Source organism: Piliocolobus tephrosceles, chromosome 10 (assembly GCF_002776525.5).
Source record: "Piliocolobus tephrosceles isolate RC106 chromosome 10, ASM277652v3, whole genome shotgun sequence".
Lineage (NCBI taxonomy): Eukaryota > Metazoa > Chordata > Mammalia > Primates > Cercopithecidae > Piliocolobus > Piliocolobus tephrosceles.
Genome location: NC_045443.1, coordinates 22,479,914 through 22,498,953, shown reverse-complemented (window position 1 = coordinate 22,498,953; position 19,040 = coordinate 22,479,914). Strand labels below are relative to the sequence as shown.

The following is a 19,040-nucleotide window of genomic DNA, read 5'->3' as shown; positions in this document are numbered from 1 at the left end:
ATGAAGGTCAAATGATGAAGATGTGCCATGAAGCCTCATCAGACTCTATTAGTTAATTTCAATCAGCAAGTGACAACTGCACATTTTAAAGCCTAGATCTGTGATGACACCCAGTGGCCAAAATGTCAACCACTGAAATTTAAAAAATATATCCAGTATTTTCATCAGCACACAAATAATATTGCATCAACTTTAAATTTTGATTGAATAACAAGGCATGAAAATGTTCTACATTAAGAATATCATCAATGAAATGGGGACAAACCAACTTTCTTTAGTACTGTATTTAGTAGAACTTTCACAACCAGTTCAGGCAGATAAAAGCACTGGGTTATCAAAGGTGACACATTCCTAAAAAAAAAAAAATAGCTTTTAAACTTGGAAAAAGTAATTTGTGTCAGTATATAGCAAAGAACCAAAGACCAAACACAGGAGAGTACAAACAGAGATTATTAAGACTTCACACATGGCCCTTTAAATAATTAGAAAATCATTAACATGCTTAGCTTGGCAATTCAGATCACATTAATTACTTTAGCCAGTACCCATCCCAAAATGTATAGGATGTTTTGAACATTGTTTCACTTGCTCATTCAAAAATATTTCCTGGTGTCCTGGGTTGAGAAGCAGACTTGGAGAGGGAGATTAATATCCATGACATTTGTGAAGGCAGGCTCTTGGGATCACACTTGTAGATGGAAAATGAAGGAGGAGGATTGTGGGGAGAGGGAGAGGAGATGGTTCCTATACAGCCTCAGTTGACCTCACAGAGAGCTCTCTGAAGCTAGCCTGGCCTCTCGGTGTTGTCCATTCTTGGGGGAATGAAGCAGGGCTTTTATCCTCTGCCTCCATCCAGTCATTGGATGTGGGCTACTCCCAGAAAGGGAGTAACCTTAGGTGAGGCAGCTCTGAAGAGGCCTGACAGCTGAGGCTTGTCTACTGACAACATTCCAGCAGCTCGGTGGGGGATAAGACCTCCAGGCTCAAGGGTGATCTCTATGGCCCACCACAGCATCCACCACACTGATGCAATATGATGCCAACAAAATAAACAGGCTTTTTGATCTTCTGTAACTTAAAGATAAGCGTTAAGCCAATGAACACTTCGATATATACTTAAGGCTGTGAAGGAAGAGAGAGCTTTAAGACAAGAATGGGCAGGGGTTGGGGGAAGGAGAGGAGGGCTAATGCCTGGCTGTCTGCTGGTTTCATAATCAGGGCAGAGTGGCAGGAAGGATACAAAAGAGAACTATAACGCTTGGACTGGGAATTGTTCACTTTATTCTGTGGGTAGCATGCAGTCACTGAGAGGTTTTACAAAGGGAACAGAAAGCATAATGTAGACAAGTGAAATGGTAGCGGAGTAGATTAGATTAGAAGGAAACTGAGCATTTTAAAGTCAACACAGGAATCAAGCAGTTTCTTTTGAAGGTCATCTCCAATTTGGGCCTGTGTTTCTGGTCTCATTTCTCACCATTACCTTCTAGATCCTTTCGGGCCTATACAGGTAATGGCCTCTTCCATTATCTGAACATAAATGTTAACTCCATTTTTTTTTATATTGTCCTTTGACACCAATGAAATTTTCTAGTCTTTAAGATCCAGCTCAAATTTCACCTCCATTTGAAATGTTTTTTTCTGCTTCAAGCCCTTCAAGGGTCTCTCTCTACCCTTATTTTCAGGATAAAGCAAAAATGTCTTACTGTAACTCACAAAAATGAGTAGGATCTGGCCTCTGTTTATTCACCTTGCCAGACTTATATCATCCCATTCACCTACGTTTGTTTGCCAACGTGGGGAACTTGTGCCTTATTTGGCTTTTTAGTAGGTTGGTGCAAAAGTAGTTGTGGTTTTTGCCATTAACCACAATCACATTTGCACCAACCTAATAATTTCAGGAAAAATAATCATATCTTTGACATGCTAAATGCTTCATTGTTAAATTGAAAAAAGGTAAACAATCTTCACAAATAAAATTACTTACTTTTGATAACTCTTCTCCTTCAAAGAATCATGGTTTAATGCAAAGTATTGGCTGGGTACAGTGGCTCATGCCTGGGCTGCCAGATTTTTGGGAGGCCAAGGCGGATGGGTGGCTACAGCACAGGAGTTCAAGATCAGCCTGGTAATGTAGTGAGACCTCATCTCCATAAATAAATAAATAAATAATAAAGAGTATTTCTTTTCTAAGTTCACTGATGTACTAAGAAATTTAAGACTTCTTCCCATGCAAACACTGACCATAAGAAAGCTAGAGTAACTATATTTACATTCACAAGATAGATTTTAAAACTAGACATAAGTTTGAGGAGGTAAGTAGGGACATAAAAAAAAAAAAAAAAAAGAAAGAAAGAAATTTAAGACTTCTGCACTATAATTTGTAGCCAGTCATCCCCGGAGCCTTAAATGCTCATGTTAACAATAAATATGATCTATGTTTCTTCTATGTGAAATATTTCTTCTAAGTAAAACATTAGTACATTTGCAACTATAGAATTAGAAGGGACAATAAAGATCGTCTATTATAAGCCCCTCAGATTATAGTCAAATAAACTGTCTTGGGGGTGTTAAATATGGCTTGAAAAGCATCCCTTAGCTAGTTCGTGACAATGTCGAAGCTAGAAACTAAGTTCATTTATTGCCAATAATAAGAAACATTTAGAGGCCCTACATGAGCCAGGTACTCCTCTGAACATGCTAGGCATATTATCTCATTTAATCTTCACAATCCTATGAGGCGATACTGTTATTATCTTCAATTAGAGCAAGGAAGCTTAGCCACAGAAAGGTTGGCTGCTAAACTTGTCCAAATTGTAAAATGCAGAATCATTATAATAAAAACCCTCAAAAAGATCTTTCTCTTTTCAGCTTCTCAAATTTCCAAACCCAGACATATCAACATATATAATGCATTAAAAATTAGACTCCTTCCATTAGAAAGTAGACTCCATCTTCTGACCCCTTGATCTGAGCTGGATGGTCAGAAACTTGACTCACGTTGACCAGTAAAATTGAGGCTGAAGTAACATTGTGTGGCTTCTGGGAAAGTTATCAAAAAATGTTGCAGCATCCAATCTCACCTTACAGCTGCTCAGAGACTGCCAAGTTAAGACACTTAAACTAGTTTCCTTAAAGTTGACAGACTGCAAGAAGAGAACAGCCCAGACACCAGTAGATATATGTGAGGGAAACTCACTTGGACTGTTCATCAGTTCCCACTATCAGCTGACTGCAACCACAGAGTGAGACCATGAAAACAACTCTACTTACCTTAGCCCAAATTGCTGATCCACAGAATTATGAAAAAATAGTAATTTTTTTGAGCAAATATGTTTTGAAGCAATTTGTTATATAGTAATTGATAACTGACAGAGCATACGATATTGTTGTTTGATCGATTTAGCATGGTATTTCTTTTCCTATTACTTTGTTTTTAACTTTTCTGAGTCTTTATATTTAAAGTAGGTTTGTGGTAGCCAGTACACAGTTAAGTCTAGTTTTTATTTTTTTAATCCAACCTGACAGTCTCTGGTGTTTAGAACATTCATATTTAAAGTGATTATTGAAATAGTTGCATTAAAATTTACCATCTTTGTAATTGTTTTCTATTCATTGCATTTGTTCTTTATTTCTTTCTCTTGCTGTTTTTCTGACTTCTCTGGGGTTAATTAAGCATTTTGTATGATTTGATTTTATATGTTTACTTGGTGTATCATATTAAAAATTTAGTAATATCCCTAGGGTTTACAATATACATTTTAAAATAAGTCCACCTTCAAATAACATTATATAACTTTATAAGAACGTGCTCCCGATTCATTCCTCCCATTCCTTGTGACATTGATGTCAATTATCTTACTTGTCCGTATGCTATGGTCACCCTGTACATTGTTACTATTATTACTTTAAATAGCTATCTTTTAGATCAATTAACAATATTATTTTGATTTCACTTATTCTTTTTCTAATGCTTTTCTTTGTATAGATACAAGTTTTTGACCTATATCATTTTTCTTATCTCTGAAGAATATCTTTAATGTTTTTGCAGGGCAGGTCTGATGGCAATGAAATCCCTCAGTTTTCTCTAAAAAAGTCTTTATTTTTCACCACTGAAGAAAAATGTTGCTGGATATAGAAATATAGGTTGACAGGGTTTGTTTCAGCATTTCAAAGATTTCACGTCACTCTTCTTGCTTGCATGGTTTCTGAAGCCAAATCTGCTATAATCTGTATCCTTCTGTTTTTTTATTTGTTTGTTTTTTGGGGTTTTTTTTTCCCTTCTGGCTTCCTTCAAGATTTTCTTTGTCTTTGATTTGCTGCAGTTTGAATATGAAATGCCTGGTTGTATAATTTTATTTTTAATCATTTGTTTTGGCCTTCTCTGAGCTTCCTGGATCTGTCGTTTGATGATACTGTTATTATCTTCAATTAGAGCCAGGAAGCTTAGCCACAGAAAGGTTGGCTTTGGTGTTTGTCATTAGTTTTGGGAGTTCTTGGCCGTGTATTATTTCAAATAGTTCTTCTGTCTTGTTCTATTTGTTATCCTTCTGATACTCAGTTATACCTTTTGATACTGGTCCACAGTTCTTGCATATTCTATTGTTTTTTAAAATTTGTTTTCCTTCTGTTTTTCAGTTTGGGAGCTTTAAAAATTGGCCAATATTCTGGCTGGGCCCAGTGGCTCATGCCTGTAATCCCAGCACTTTGGGAGGCTGAGGTGGGTGGATCACAAGGTCAGGAGTTCAAGACCAGCCTGACCAAGATGGTGAAACTCTGTCTCTACTAAAAACACAAAAATTAGCCAGGCATGGTGGTGCGTGCCTGTAATCCCAGCTACTCGGGAGGCTGAGGCACAAGAATCACTTGAACCTGGGAGGTGGAGGTTGCAGTGAGCTGAGATTGCGCCACTGCATTCCAGTCTGGGTGACACAGCGAGACTCCATCTCAGAAAAAAAAAGAATTGACCGATATTCAAGTTTACCTGTTCTTTCCTTAGCTATGTCAAGTCTACTGATAAACCACCAAAAGGCATTCCTCATTTCTGCTACTGTTTCTTTGATTTCTAGCATTTCCTTTTGATTCTTTCTTATAGTTTCTATCTGTATTGACATTATCTATCTGATTTTGCATTTGTTTACTTTTTTCAATCCTTTTATTAATCATAGTGTAACTGAGTACCCTCATTTTTCTAAGAGAGAGTTCTTTACTCTCTTTTTTTTTTTTTTTTTTCTGAGATGGAGTCTCGCTCTGTTGCCCAGGCTGGAGTGCAGTGGCCGGATCTCAGCTCACTGCAAGCTCCGCCTCCCGGGTTCCCACAGTTCTCCTGCCTCAGCCTCCCAAGTAGCTGGGACTACAGGCGCCCGCCACCTCACCCGGCTATTTTTTTTGTATTTTTTAGTAGAGACGGGGTTTCACTGTGTTAGCCGGGATGGTCTCGATCTCCCGACCTCGTGATCCGCCCGTCTCAGCCTCCCAAAGTGCTGGGATTACAGGCGTGAGCCACCGCGCCCGGCGAGAGTTCTTTACTCTCTTTCTTCTTCTCTCTTTCCTTCTTTTCCTCACTTCCTACTTAGGTCTTTAGAAACGCAGTTATAGCCTTTACCTCCTCTTCACCAGACAGTCCTAGAGGGCAAGTTTATTTAGCTATGTTATTAGAAGCTCCAGAGTGAAACTCTTCTACCAGGAGGCTGCCTAAAGAAACAACAGTCCATCTACTACCCAAAGTATTTCCGCTATGAAACTCTCTCCCACCTGGAGAATTTTCTGCTGCTTTTACAACCTAGTCTTGTCCACAAAGGGACCAGCAGTCACCATCTTGACCACCCAGTAGATAAGGCACTAAAGCTAGTATGCAGACCCCCCCACCTGCTCACTGCTTCCTCTGTATGTCATTCATGCCAGCATGCTAGGCCCCCTTTAAAAGCACCCCACTTTCTGCTCCAAAGGTGAAGAGGTACCCATAAAGACGAGATCCTGCTCTTCTTCCCCTAAGCAAGCTTTGGAATAAAATGTCACTTTCTTTATACCTTGCTCCTATTAATTGGAGTGACTGAACCTGTGTTTTGGTTACAATTTTTGTGGCTCATATGGGGAAGTGCTGCATGCCCTGGGTGAGCTAAGTTTGTCAGCCCAGTTTCACTACCGGGTGAGGTGTGGGGTCACCTGTGAGTGCCAGCTGCTCATGGCTAGCAGACCCCATCATGGGAACATTAGGAAACTTCCCAGAAGCTATCAAAAATGAATTTGTTTTGGGGGAAGCTCCCTTTTGCCTCATGGCATGACATCTGCTGCCTTTGGTGTTTCACTGGTACAAGCAAAATGGCCTCTTAAGACACTGACAAACTTTGAAACTGAGTAGTCGGAGTGCACCCGAACTGGGTGGGTCTTTTGAGGTATCACTGGGGCCTTGCCCTATTTTAGACTTGGCTCTTTTGGAGTGTCACTGGGGCCCTGCAAGCTCCGCCTTCCGGGTTCCCTGCCTCAGCCTCCCAAGTAGCTGGGACTACAGGCGCCCACCACCTCACCCGGCTATTTTGACTGCCTTTCAAGTTTATTTAGAGCCTCAGAACACAATATATATATGTGTGTGTGTGTGTGTGTGTGTGTGTGTGTGTGTATTTTTTTTTTTTTTTTGAGATGGAGTCTTGCTCAGCTGCACAGGCAGGAGTGCAGTGGTCTGATCTCGGCTCACTGCAATCACCTTCTCCTGGGTTCAAGCAATTCTCTCATCTCAGCCTCCCAAGTAGCTGGGATTACAGGCACCTGCCATAATGCCCCACTAATTTTTGTATTTTAGAAGAGACAGGGTTTCGCCATGTTGATCAGGCTGGTCTTGAACTCCCGACCTCAGGTGATCTGCCTGCCTTGGCCTCCCAAAGTGCTAGGATTACAGGCGTGAGCCACCACGCCTGGCTCAAGGCCCTGCTGTATTTAAGACTTGGCTGCTAGTGATAGCATTTGAGCATTTTATGCATTTGTATTTATTTGAATATGAAGTTCCATAGAAACTTGGCTCAGACTTAGCTTCCTGTGGAGCCATTTGAAACTGGGGCGGGGGATTCAGGACCTCACCCAGACCCTTGACTGGGGACTCATTTGAAGCACACTGTCTGCATATGTGAATGAATGACTTTCTGTGTGGGCCCTGTTGCCCTTCTTTACTCTCTACCTCCCATTTCACCCTCCTGACTATCTTGGAGAGCTGCCCCCCTAGGGTGCTGAGACTCTCCCTGACAGAAGATAAATGAGAATGGTGGGCCTAGTGCCCCCACACTGTGTCATGGTTGGAAGCTTCCCAAGTTTCCATCTGGTCACTTTATGTTTTTTTCCTTCTCCTCCTTTCTTTCTCTCACCCTCCTTGTGAAACCTGGCTCCTATGCCCAGTATGGATTTCACAGGAGCATAGGCCTGGCTCCAGTGAGGGCTGTCTTTCCCTCTCTCTTCTTTCCTGCCCGCTTTAAATATGCTGTTACTAAGCTGCTTGTGCTGAGACAGGACTCACGTGGTCTAACTAGAATGGAAACGTCGGAAACTGTTCTGCAACTGAGGGAAGAAAAGATGAGTCTGTTTTTTTTTCTCTCTTTTATAAGGAAGGGGTCTCTTTTGGAGCCAGGAGCTGTGCAACGTGGGGTTGGGGAGGGGAGATGCCAGAACTCCTTTAGCCACCCCAGCTGGTGTCTAGTAGGTCACGTGTCCCTCCAGTCCACTGTCTCTAGACCCAGTCCAGCACTAGGATTTTACTAGGTGTTGCAGTCCTTGTGGCCTTGACTGCCTTTCAAGTTTATTTAGAGCCTCAGAACACTTTAGCTCATGGTGGCAAGGCTTGCAGGAACTCAAGATCTGACAGTTGGGATTAGTGATTTCCCTCTGGCTAGGGCTGGTTTAAATGCTCCCTCTATGGACAGGCATCAGCTGAATTTGGTCTGATTTTTTCTTTCTGCTATAACAGGGCAGCACTGAGTTCAATGCCTTACAATTGGCATGCTCTCCCTCCCCCAGGACTCAGAGACACTCTTTGCCCCACACTGCTGCTGCCACGGTGGTTTGGGGCAGGGGGCAAGGAGTGGCATCGGTGATTCAAGAGTGTTTTTTCTACCTCTTCAGTTCCTCTTTCAGTGATACAAAGTTAAAACCAGGTACTGTGAGTGCTCACCTGGTGCTAGATGCTTTAAGGCCATAAAATACATTTATGAATTATAATAATTATTTGACTTGCCTGTTTTACAGCTATTAGATTCTAGGTAAGGTCTAGGGACATACAGAGTTAGCCAGGTTCCCTACCTAGGCTGGAAGAGTCAGACAGTTGTCTGCAGCTCTGTCCTTGTCCTGGGCTTTACAATCCAATATATGGTTAAAATTACTTACTTACCAGGTTTCTCACCAAAAATAAAAGTTGCTGAGAGTTAACATTGTAACATGTAATTGAGACTACTGGAGAAACAGTTTCACACACAAGATATATAAGGAAAGTAGAATGTGATTTTAGTAGAAGGTTATAAGAAGGCATATAACTATGATATGGTTTTTGTTAAAGGGAATGTAATTTTGTCTAATTCAGAGGTTTTTTAAGGATTGGTCTAAGCTAAAAGAACAACAGAACAAAACTGAAAGTTTAAACAAATTGTGAAAGATTTGTGAGAGATTAATCTTGTAAAAGAAGTTCCATGGGTGTGAGAAAGCTGGCTAAAATTTGAAAGGGATTATTTAGTTTTTCCATAAATCAAACATTAAAATAAAAGCACATTGATGCAGGATGAGAATCTGGCCCTATGTGTCTGAATAACAAGGTTTTCTTAGAAAGCTGATCTGCTCTTTAACACAACATTGTAAAGGATTATAAAAAATTTGTGGAAATTTTACCTTATGGTCATATTAATTAACATTGGATAGATTTGTTTATAAGGTTTTATTGAGAATTGGGTTTAACGTTAATAGTACGCTAATGCAAAGGTGAAATTTGGCTTTCTCTTTTGAACAAATTTTTGTGTAATATTAAAAAATAATAAAAAATAATTTGTTTGCCTTTTGAATAAATGACAGAAAACAGAGGGGAAAGAAAAGAGACAGATTCAGTTGGCCTCACACTGTCTTTATTGGGTTTTGTTTGAAAAGCTGTCTGTCCTCCATCAACAAGTAAAAATTTTTCCCTTCTACTTATAGTGACCTGAGATTTTATTTTGTAATACCAAGTGTTTAAACCTTTGATATCTGACAAACTTTCCAAAGTGAAATTCTAAATTAAGTTCCTTTTTTTTTTAACCTGGTTAAACTTTTCAGATATTAGGTCCCCTAAAGTCTAAAAGAGACATATCTGGCTTATTTGGCATATAAAAACCATATAGGAAACATTGTCAAATATAAAATGATGTTTACATTTCTTTCAGTTATATTTATGTAAATACATTCTGAGCATGTGTTCCAAAATTGTATGATTCCTATAATTCTGATATGTCTTAGCATATGTTGTCAGTAATAATTATGATTGTTGTGCTAAATCACTATGTGCCACATAGCCAGATTTCCTCATTGATTGTGTCTTTGTGGCTATTCTGAGACTTCTGTCATCCAAAATTGTTATTTTACTCCGATTCTTTTCAAAGGTGGTTTTATAACCAGCTATAGGACTCTGACAGGTGCTCTTGAAGGCAGGTTTCTGATAACTGGAGATTTTGACATTAGAATAAAGAAAAAAACTTCCAAAACTCCCATAAAAAGCTAATGCATTTATGAATATCAAACAGAACAGGAGTAAATTACATAGACTGAAATAATGGAAGACTGAAATAATCTTTACAACACTTTGTTTGAAACACTGCTAATTCTTTGATTTTTCAGAGTCCAAAAAACCTTTTTCCTTTTGAGCTATTTACAGCTTTTAATAGTTGAGTAAAGTATATTCCTGTGAGCAAAATTTGGAGAATTTTTCTTTCTTTTTACCTGATTTCTCCAGAATTTGAAAACTATTTGTAAGTAAACTTAATTTATGGCAGTATAGTTATCTGCACACATTCAAGAAGAATCTGTTTTCTTCTGTGAAAGGACACCATTGAAGACACTGGTTATTTTACCAAGGCTTTGACTGAAATGGCATACTTCCAGGTATAAATAGACTGCTTTAAGGAATCAAAGTTGACTTATAGAGCCAATTAAAGCCTCTTGGAAAAAACTGGCCTCATACCTTGTTCATGAAATCCCTGTACAGAATTTCCTGACCTGTAGTAAGTAAAGAATGTCACTTTCTGATAGGCCCAAGAGCTCCAAATTATCTTGAGACCTCAAGAAGAGGAATTCACCCAATTCATACAGGTATTTGCAAGTACAGATAAGACTGTGGCTGTCCTCAGGGTTTTAAAAGGTCAATTTAAGATTTCTTGTAAGTAAAAATTTCAGCAAAGCCAATTTTAAAAGGAGCCAATTTGACAAATAATTATTCTTGCTGCACTTTTTGCAAATAATCAGGCCAAACATAATAAGATTAAAACTTATTTTGCAAATAAATTTGTCTTATTATGATTTGTCTTTAGTAATAACAGGAACTGAAGAGATAAAAAATTATATTTCAGAAAAAACTATAGTACACCTGTTGTTTGATTCTAGTTTTGTCCTTTGTTTTTGAGTTTTTATTATTTTCTGAAATTTGGACTAAATCCTGAATTCTTTCTGGGTTACAAGTCTCTAAACAAATGCTTTCAAATTCTTTTTCCATTTTTTTCTTTTCTTTCTTTTTTTTTTTTTAAGACAAACTCTCACTTTGTTACCCAGGCTGGAGTGCAGTGGCATGATCTTGGCTCACTGCAAACTCCACCTCCCGGGTTCAAGTAATTCTCCTACCTCAACCTCCCGAGTAGCTGGAACAACAGGCGAGCACCAACACACCTAGCTAACTTTTGTATTTTTAGTAGAGATGGAGTTTCACCATGTTAGCCAGGCTGGTCTTGAACTCCTGAACTCAAGTGACCCACCCGCCTCGGCCTCCCAAATTGCTGGGATTACAGGTGTAAGACTGTGCCTGGCCTTCCTGCATTTTTCTGATTTGGACTTGATGAAAACACTACTACCTTATTCCTCATAATACAGGAGAGAAAAATGTGTCAGGCTGCTACTGCCCTCCTCTGTAACTAAATATGCTTTGAGTCTAACATCTGGATAAATTGTGCCCAACATTAACCTTCGTTTTTCTTCTGTTTCTATAGAAATGCCTCTTATTAAAAATCTGTTTGCCTTCATCACATACAGAGGACTAGTCCATCTGCAATGCCACCTCCTAGATGAGACACAGCTAGCTAACTAAACTGATTCATTCTCAGAAACTAGATAGGATTTATGACCACCTTCGTGAATATTCACAGTTCTTCCTATAATCCGTTAAACAGATATTTAACCAACCTGTTATCATATCTGGTTATAATTGGCAGTGGGGAGCCTGCATGACAATTAAGACTAAATGCTACATATAGATCCAAGATAATTCAGGAAATGTCTTGATAGCCTGCAAGACACAAACCAACAAATCAAAGCTATTTCTAACCCCACATATTGCTAGATCAATAGTTAGCACTCAGTTTCAGGTCAGGATTGTTCTGGTGATGGAAACTACTTATCAGTTTAGCCCTGGCTGCAAGACTAGGCATACTTCTCTGCTTTGGATTTTATTACTGTTGCACTCTGTGTAGGGAAATGCAAGACAGGATTTTCCGTAGACTTTCCAGACCTCACACTATAATATTCCAACCAATATCATCTGTAAATTCGGGTACTCATGAATATTTTCAGTTCCAAATAGATCAGTTCCGTTCTGATGCACAATGACTATGCCCCTTTCAGCAGGAAGCAGTCAGAATGAATATGGCACCTAAATCCCATAGAATTGAAATGGAACTTGGCAGTGGAGAATCGTAACCCAATATTCCCATCTCCCTTTTTTTTTTTTTTTTTTTTTTGAGATGGAGCCTAGCTGTGTCGCCGAGGCTGGAGCGCAATGGCACGATCTCGGCTCACTGCAACCTCTGCCTCCCGGGTTCAAGTGATTCTCCCGCCTCAGCCTCCCGGGTAGCTGGGATTACAAGTGCCAATTAACCATGCCCGGTTAATTTCTGTGTTTTTAGTAGAGACGGGATCTCACTGTGTTGGTCAGGCTGGTCTCAAACTCCTGACCTCGTGATCTGCCCACCTCAGCCTCCCAAAGTGCTGGAATTACAAGCGTGAGCCACCACACCCGGCTATACTCCCATTTTTCTAAGAGATAATTTATTTTCTCATTCTTTTCTCTTTCTTCCATTTCCCCACTTCTCTAGTTAGCTCTTTAAAAATGGAATTATAGTCGTGACACCTACTTCACCAGATACTCCCTACAGGGCACGTTCATTTAACTATGTGCTTAGAAGCTCCAGAGCAGAACTCTCCACCAGGAGGCTGTCTCGAAAAACAGTTCATCTACAATCCAAAGTGTGCCTGCTACAAAACTCTTTCTCACCTGGAGAATTTTCAAATGCTTTTACAACCTAGATCTGCCCATGAAGGGGCCAGCAGTCGCCTGCTAAACTGCCCAGGGGTAAATAAGCCACTGCAGTTGATACACATCTGCTCATCTTCTCCTCTGGATGCCATTCATGCCAGCATGCCAGGCTCCCTTTAAAAGCACTTGCTTTCTGCTCCAAAAGCAAAGCAGTACTCTTAAAGGCAAGAGCCTGTACTTCTTCCCCTAAGCAAGTTTTGGAATAAAAAGTCACTTTCTTTATGCCAGACCTTGCTTTTGTTAACTGATTGGATTCTGCATGTGGCAAGTGACTGAACCTGTGTTCTGGTTACCATAGCATTTTAAATTGCCTGCCTGATAGTACCAGCGTGTGTCATATCTGAGCCAGAACCTGAAGACTGTTTTCTCTCTTCAGACTCTGCTTTTTCTTGTTTTTGATATATCTTACAATTTCTGTTGTTATTGTTGTTGAAAACCAGATATACTGCATAAGGTAATAGGTACCAAGACAAGTCTTTAGTGTGAAGCGTTATATTAATCTTGCTTGGAGTTAAAATGCGATTTAATCTTTCTTATAGCCATAGATACCAGAGATTTCAAATCCTTTCAGTGTCCTTGGTTTTGGCTTTGAGACTTCCTTTTGTATTTTTCCTTAGGGAAAATCTGTGTCTTGCAGCTTCTTTTGGCTGAAATTCACTTTTATTATATTGGAGACTTATTGGTGTAGTGTATGGTGTGAAGAGAGGAAGGATTCTAAAATCATCTGTGTCTTGGTCTTTTAGTGGGCTTGTATCTTGGGAGATGACCTTCACAAGTGTTTCAATTTCTCCTCCAGGGGGATAGTTTTTTATCCCATTGCTCCCCATTTTCCCTGGCTGTGGCATTCTCAATCAACTTCCTTGCTGCCTTCTCCCCTGCTGACTATGGATTTTTTGTCCCTTAGGTGAGACAGGAAAGTGGGCTGGAGTTGAGCAGAGTTCCCTTCTCCTAGCTAGGCGAGTTTGCAGTATTGCCCTCTGGGGAGAAGTCCTTTCTATTGGAGACACGGCCTTTGTTAGGGAGAAGGGGCTGGCAGGATTTAACAATGACTGTTCTTTACCTTCCTCCTACCAGGGCCATTGGGAGGTTTCTCTTGAATCCTCGGAACCTCCTTGTGAGAACCTACTGGTATTTCTGGAAAGTCTATGTGCACACCCGCCCCCTGCATGACACCAACCACCAGGAGTTTCTCACTCTCACATTAGACCATACTCAGGGTCTAGCAATTCATGAAAATTACTAGGGAAGTGTTCCAATCAGCTTAGGGCATCCAGGAGCTTCTGCTGGATGTATCTGCAAGTATCAGATGCTCTTGAATCTCTCTGGATGTGCGTATCTCTCCAGATGGGTGGCTGTTTGCCCTGAGTCCTTGGTTCTCTGGTGGGCCCAAAAGTCACTGATTTTCAGTTTGTTCAGTTTTTCTTGACGTAAGGATGGGAAAGGCAACTTCTAAGTTCCTTACATATTGGAGCTGAACATACTGTATTTTCTTGAGTAATATTTCCTACTACTAGGAACACAGGGAGTAGTTGTAACAGTGAGAACCGAATTATCTCCTTATACTTGGCTTGGAGTCATTGAAACAAAACAAGGACTCCAATATGATTTACATTCATACAGAGAAATTGATTTTGGAAGTATTTTAGCAGAAGTATTTTGAGGAATGAATTGTTCATGCTGATAAAGGTAGGACTTGAGAATAAGCTACAATTGAGGTGAAAAGCCCACAATAACTTGTAGGAACTATGGCTGGAAATATTAGGTTGTGAACAGGCTATAGTGTTTGGTTTGAAGTATGCTTTATTCTGTGGTCAGCATGGAGTCACTAAAAGATTTCAAAAAGGTTAATAACTAGCAAGAATCTGAACAAGTAATCTGGTGACAGTACTGAATAAACTGAAAGGACACTGGGCTAGTAGTATCAAACTCAAGCTTTGGTGTCTGAATAGAGATGAAAAGGAGAAACTGAAAAGCTATAACATTTTAATAATGATAAAATCAGAAACTTGAGGGATGAAGTCCAGGAGTCTGGCCTATAACATGAAGAATTTGAGATATGACTAGAACTTACAACTGAGGATTGGGGTTGAAGATTATATTTGAGGTTCGTCTGCATGGAGGTTGTAGCTGAAACCTTGAATAGAGATGTGATACCTGGGAGAGAACAAGAAGTGGGGTTAGAACCTTTGTGGATATGTAAATGTAAAGGGGTGGGAAAAAATAAAGTTAGTAGCGGGAAAACCGGAAGGATGAGAGTAAAACTAGGACAAGAGATAAAGAAAATTAATAAGCCATTAATTTATTTTAAAGCTATTAAAATAAATAAACCATTAAAGTTTTAAAAATAAATTGGTGTTTTTTTTTTTTTTTTTCTCCAGCTTATGTATGTTCTATAGGGGCATGCTCTGGAATATGCAAATCCAACAGTCCTCATAGAGGAAAGCAGCTTCCTGTATAGTTGGCCTGAAAGATCAACCTCTTGTCAGAGTTTTACATGAATTATTTTTATGGTGGAAATAGATGTAAATGTTCCACCAGAAATGATTTTTATCAGGTAAGTGTCCACATTTATGAGATAATGCTTCACTATTGGAATCTAATCAGGTAGAAGAGTGATTTATGTCAGCTGTAAAGTTGTGATGATAGCCAAATATAATATAGGCATACCGTGTTTTATTGAGCTTTGCTTTATTGTGCTTCACAGATACTGTTTATTACAAATTGAAGGTTTGTGGCAACTTTGCATCAAGCAAGTCTATTGGCACACTTGTCCAACAACATGGACTGACTTCATGTCTTTGTGTCACAATTTAGTAATTCTCACAATGTTTCAAACTTTTTCATTATTATTATGTTATGATGATCTGTGAATCTGTGATCCTTCATGTTACTGTTGTAATTGTTTTGGGGGGCTGTGAACTATGCTGAGACAGAAAACTTAATCCATAAATGTGTGTTCTGACTTCTCCACCAACCAGGTGCTCCCTCATCTCTCTTCCTCTTCTAGGGCCTCCCTATTCCCCAAGACACAACAATACTGACATTAGGTCAATTAATAAGCTTACAATGGCCCCTAAGAACTCAAGTGAAAGGAATATAGTCACACATCACTCACTTAAATCAAAAGCTAGAAATGATTAAGCTTAGTGAGGAAGGCATGTCAAAAGCCAAAATAGGCTGAAAGCTAGGCCTCTTGTGCCAAATGGTCAGCGAAGTTGTAAATACAAAGAAAAAGTTGTAGAAGGAAACTCAAAAGTGCTACGTAAGTGAACGCACAAATAATAAGAAAGTCAAACAGCCTTCTTTCTGAGATGAAGAAAGTTCGAGTGGTCTGGAAAGATCAAACAGGCCACACTACCTTAAGCCAATACCTAATCCAGAGCAAGGCCCTAACTCTCTTCAATTCTATGAAGGCTGGGAGAGATGGAGAAGCTGCAGGAGAAAAGCAGGTAGCTAGCAGATGTTGGTTCATGAGGTTTAAGGAATGAAGCCATCTCCATAACATAAAAGTGCAAGGTGAAGCAGCAAGTGCTGTTGCACAAGCTGCAGCGTGTTATCCAGATCTAGCTAAGATGATTGATGAAGGTGGCTACACTCAACAAATTTTCAGTGTTGACCAAACAGCCTTCCACTGGAAGACGACTTCCATTGGAAGATGCCATTTAGTATTTTCATAGCTAGAAAGAAATCAATGTCTGGCTTCAAATCTTCAAAGGACAGGCTGACCCTTTTGTTAGAAGGTTAAAGCAGCCGTGATTTTACATTGAAGCTGATCCTCAATACCATTCTAAAAATCCTATGACCCTTAAGAATAATGCTATATCTACCATCTGTGCTGTATATATAAATGGAACAAAAAGCCTGGGTGATAGCACACCTGTTTATAACATGGTTTCATGAATATTTTAAGCCAACTGTTGAAACCTACTGCTCAGAAAAAAAGATTCCTTCAAAGTGTACTTGCTCATGAACAATGCACCTGGTCACCCACGTGTTCTGATGGAGATGTACTAGATTCATGCTGTTTTCATGCCTGCTAATATCCATTCTGAAGCCATGGACCAATGCATAATTTCAACTTTCAAGTCTTAGTAGTTAAAAAATACAGTTCTAGGAGTATTGCTGCCATCAACAGTGATTTCTCTGTTGGAAATAGGTAAATCGAAAACTTTCCGGAAAGTATTCACTATTCTAGATGCCCTTAAGGACATTCATGATTCAAAGAAGGAGGTCAAAATATCAACATTAATGGGAGTTTGGAAGTTGATTCCAACCCTCATGGATGACTTTGAGTGGCTCAAGATTTCAGTGGAGGAAGTAACTGTAGATATGGTATAAACAGTAAGAGAATGAAGTTAGATGTGGAGCCTGAAGATGGAATTGAATAGCTGCAATCTCATGATAAACTTGAATGCACGAGGAGTTGCTTCTTATGGATGAGCAAAAAAAGTGGTTTCATGAGATAGAATCTACTCTTGGTAAAGATGCTATGAACATGAAGTGACAATCAATAATTTAGAAATTATATAAACGTAGCTGATAAAGTAGTGGATTGAGAGAACTGACTTCAATTTTGAAAGATGCTCAATTGTGAGTAAAATGCTATCAAACAGCATCACACACTACACAGAAATCTTTCATGAGTCAGCTGATGCGGTAAACTTCATTGTTGTCTTATTTTAAGGAATTGCCACAGCCACCTCAACCTTCAGCAACCACCACTGTTCAAGGCAACATCCTTCAACAGCAAAAAGACTGACTTGCTGTAGGCTCAGATAATTGTTAGCATTCTTTAGCAATATTTTAAAATTAAGGTATATACATTGTTTATCTGGGCATAATGCTACTGTACACTTAATAGACCACAGTTTACTTTAAACATAACATTTTATGTACCTGGCATCCAAAAAACTCCTATGACTCGCTTTATTGCAATGGTCTGGAACCAAACCCGAAATATCTCCAAGATATTCCTGTATGCAAAATTACCATTATCTCAGGGGTAACTGCAAATAATTTGCTTCCTCCAAATAAATACATAACCTTCATAATACATACATTTATTTGGATATTTATATTTGTATATACTGTTGATCCTTGAACAACATGGGTTTGAACTGTGTGGTCCACTTTTACATGAATTTTTTTAACCATGTGCAGATCAAAAATACAATATTCTAAGGATGTGAATCATGCAGTAGATGGAGGGCCCACTTTTTGTATATGTGGGTTCAACAGTGCTGACTGTGGTACTTGACTATGCACAGATTTTGGTATATGTGGGTGGTCCTAGAACCAATCCCCCACATAGACCATATGCTGTTACGTATACATACGGGAAGTACAATCAGATGCTCTACCCCGGCATTGAATGGCCTGTTTCTAAGATTGGTTAATGTTTAAAGGAAAGAAAGAAAATGCTTGGTAAATTTCTTCTACAGCAACAAGGCAGTTTTCATGAAGTTTGAGAAATGTAATTTTATTAATAGAAGGGCATGTCTTACCATACACACTGTCCCCAGATAAATAAAATCCCAACATCTTTGAAAGCACACAAACACAGTTTTACAGGGTACAATACAAAGTGAATTTTGATGATGTTCTTACTTGCATTTACTAAAAATCTGAGAAAGACTATAATCAGTCTCTAAATAATTATCTTGCATAAAGAGAAAAGTAGAGCACAATATATATATCACAAACCAAATCACACTCTGTGTAACATTACAACATGAAATTTTACTTAATCAAAAATAAAAGCAAACTGGCTGAAGAAGGCTGTATCTTTTTTTCTCAATATTACACTAATTTCTATTTTTGGCATGAATTATTAACCTTTTCCATTAGTAGGAAAATGTGCTCTGCAAATTCTCGGATGGCACCACGGCCACCATTACATTTGCAAATGTATCCAACAGCCTTCTGGGCAGTGGAACAGGCATCAGCAGGAGCGCCACTTAGGCCCACTCTCTTCAAGCACTCTTCATCAGACACTTCATTTCCTATCAAGTAAAATAAATACTGAGCAAACATTTAAAGAGACAAAGAATATTCTAGCTAAATAATGCAGACAGCAACCAACAGGTAACTGGCAACTTCAGTAAGACCTAGGGGCACTACATATAAGAATACTAAAGATTAGATGGAACAAAAATATTTCACAGTGTAATTGAGGTCCAGGGTTTTCCCTAAGCAATCAAAAATGAACTCTTAGGAGCTAGAGAAGAAGAATAGAGCATACTTCCTACCTGCCACACACATTACAAATGTTAGAAATTTTATATATGAATTCTAAGTTATTTAAATTTTTTATTAAGCAAAATTTCAAACATATGCGAGAACCCCAATTTTATATTGAAAAATTATCAGAATTTAAAATCACATAGTAATATTGTTTTCTATGCCCTGCCCCCTAGTTTATTTGGGGAGAGGGAGAGGAAGGAATTCCCAGACATAATATTTTATCCAGAAACTCTTCAGCATTTATCTTTAATAGATAAATATAATTTTTTATCTGACAGAATAT

The 19,040-nt window shown here is 39.0% G+C and overlaps 1 protein-coding gene across 12 annotated transcripts in view; it reads right to left on the bottom strand.

Annotated features, from left to right (window-relative positions):
- Positions 1 to 230: 230 nt before the first annotated feature.
- CMAS (cytidine monophosphate N-acetylneuraminic acid synthetase) overlaps positions 231 to 19,040 on the bottom strand; it is a 37,303-nt gene continuing 18,493 nt past the window's right edge. The window contains exons 8-10 of one of the 12 annotated variants that reach the window (XM_023209079.1): positions 18,350 to 18,516; positions 14,586 to 14,668; positions 231 to 351 (exon numbers count right to left, since the gene is read on the bottom strand). In XM_023209079.1, coding sequence (XP_023064847.1) covers positions 246 to 351; positions 14,586 to 14,668; positions 18,350 to 18,516 — 356 coding nt within the window. In that variant the 3' untranslated portion in view covers positions 231 to 245. Of the gene's footprint in view, positions 352 to 1,996; positions 2,146 to 11,424; positions 11,489 to 14,232; positions 14,669 to 17,966; positions 18,517 to 19,040 lie in introns of those variants that run through there. The other 11 variants (XM_023209080.1, XM_023209081.1, XM_023209084.1 and 8 more) reach the window with 11 other exon arrangements.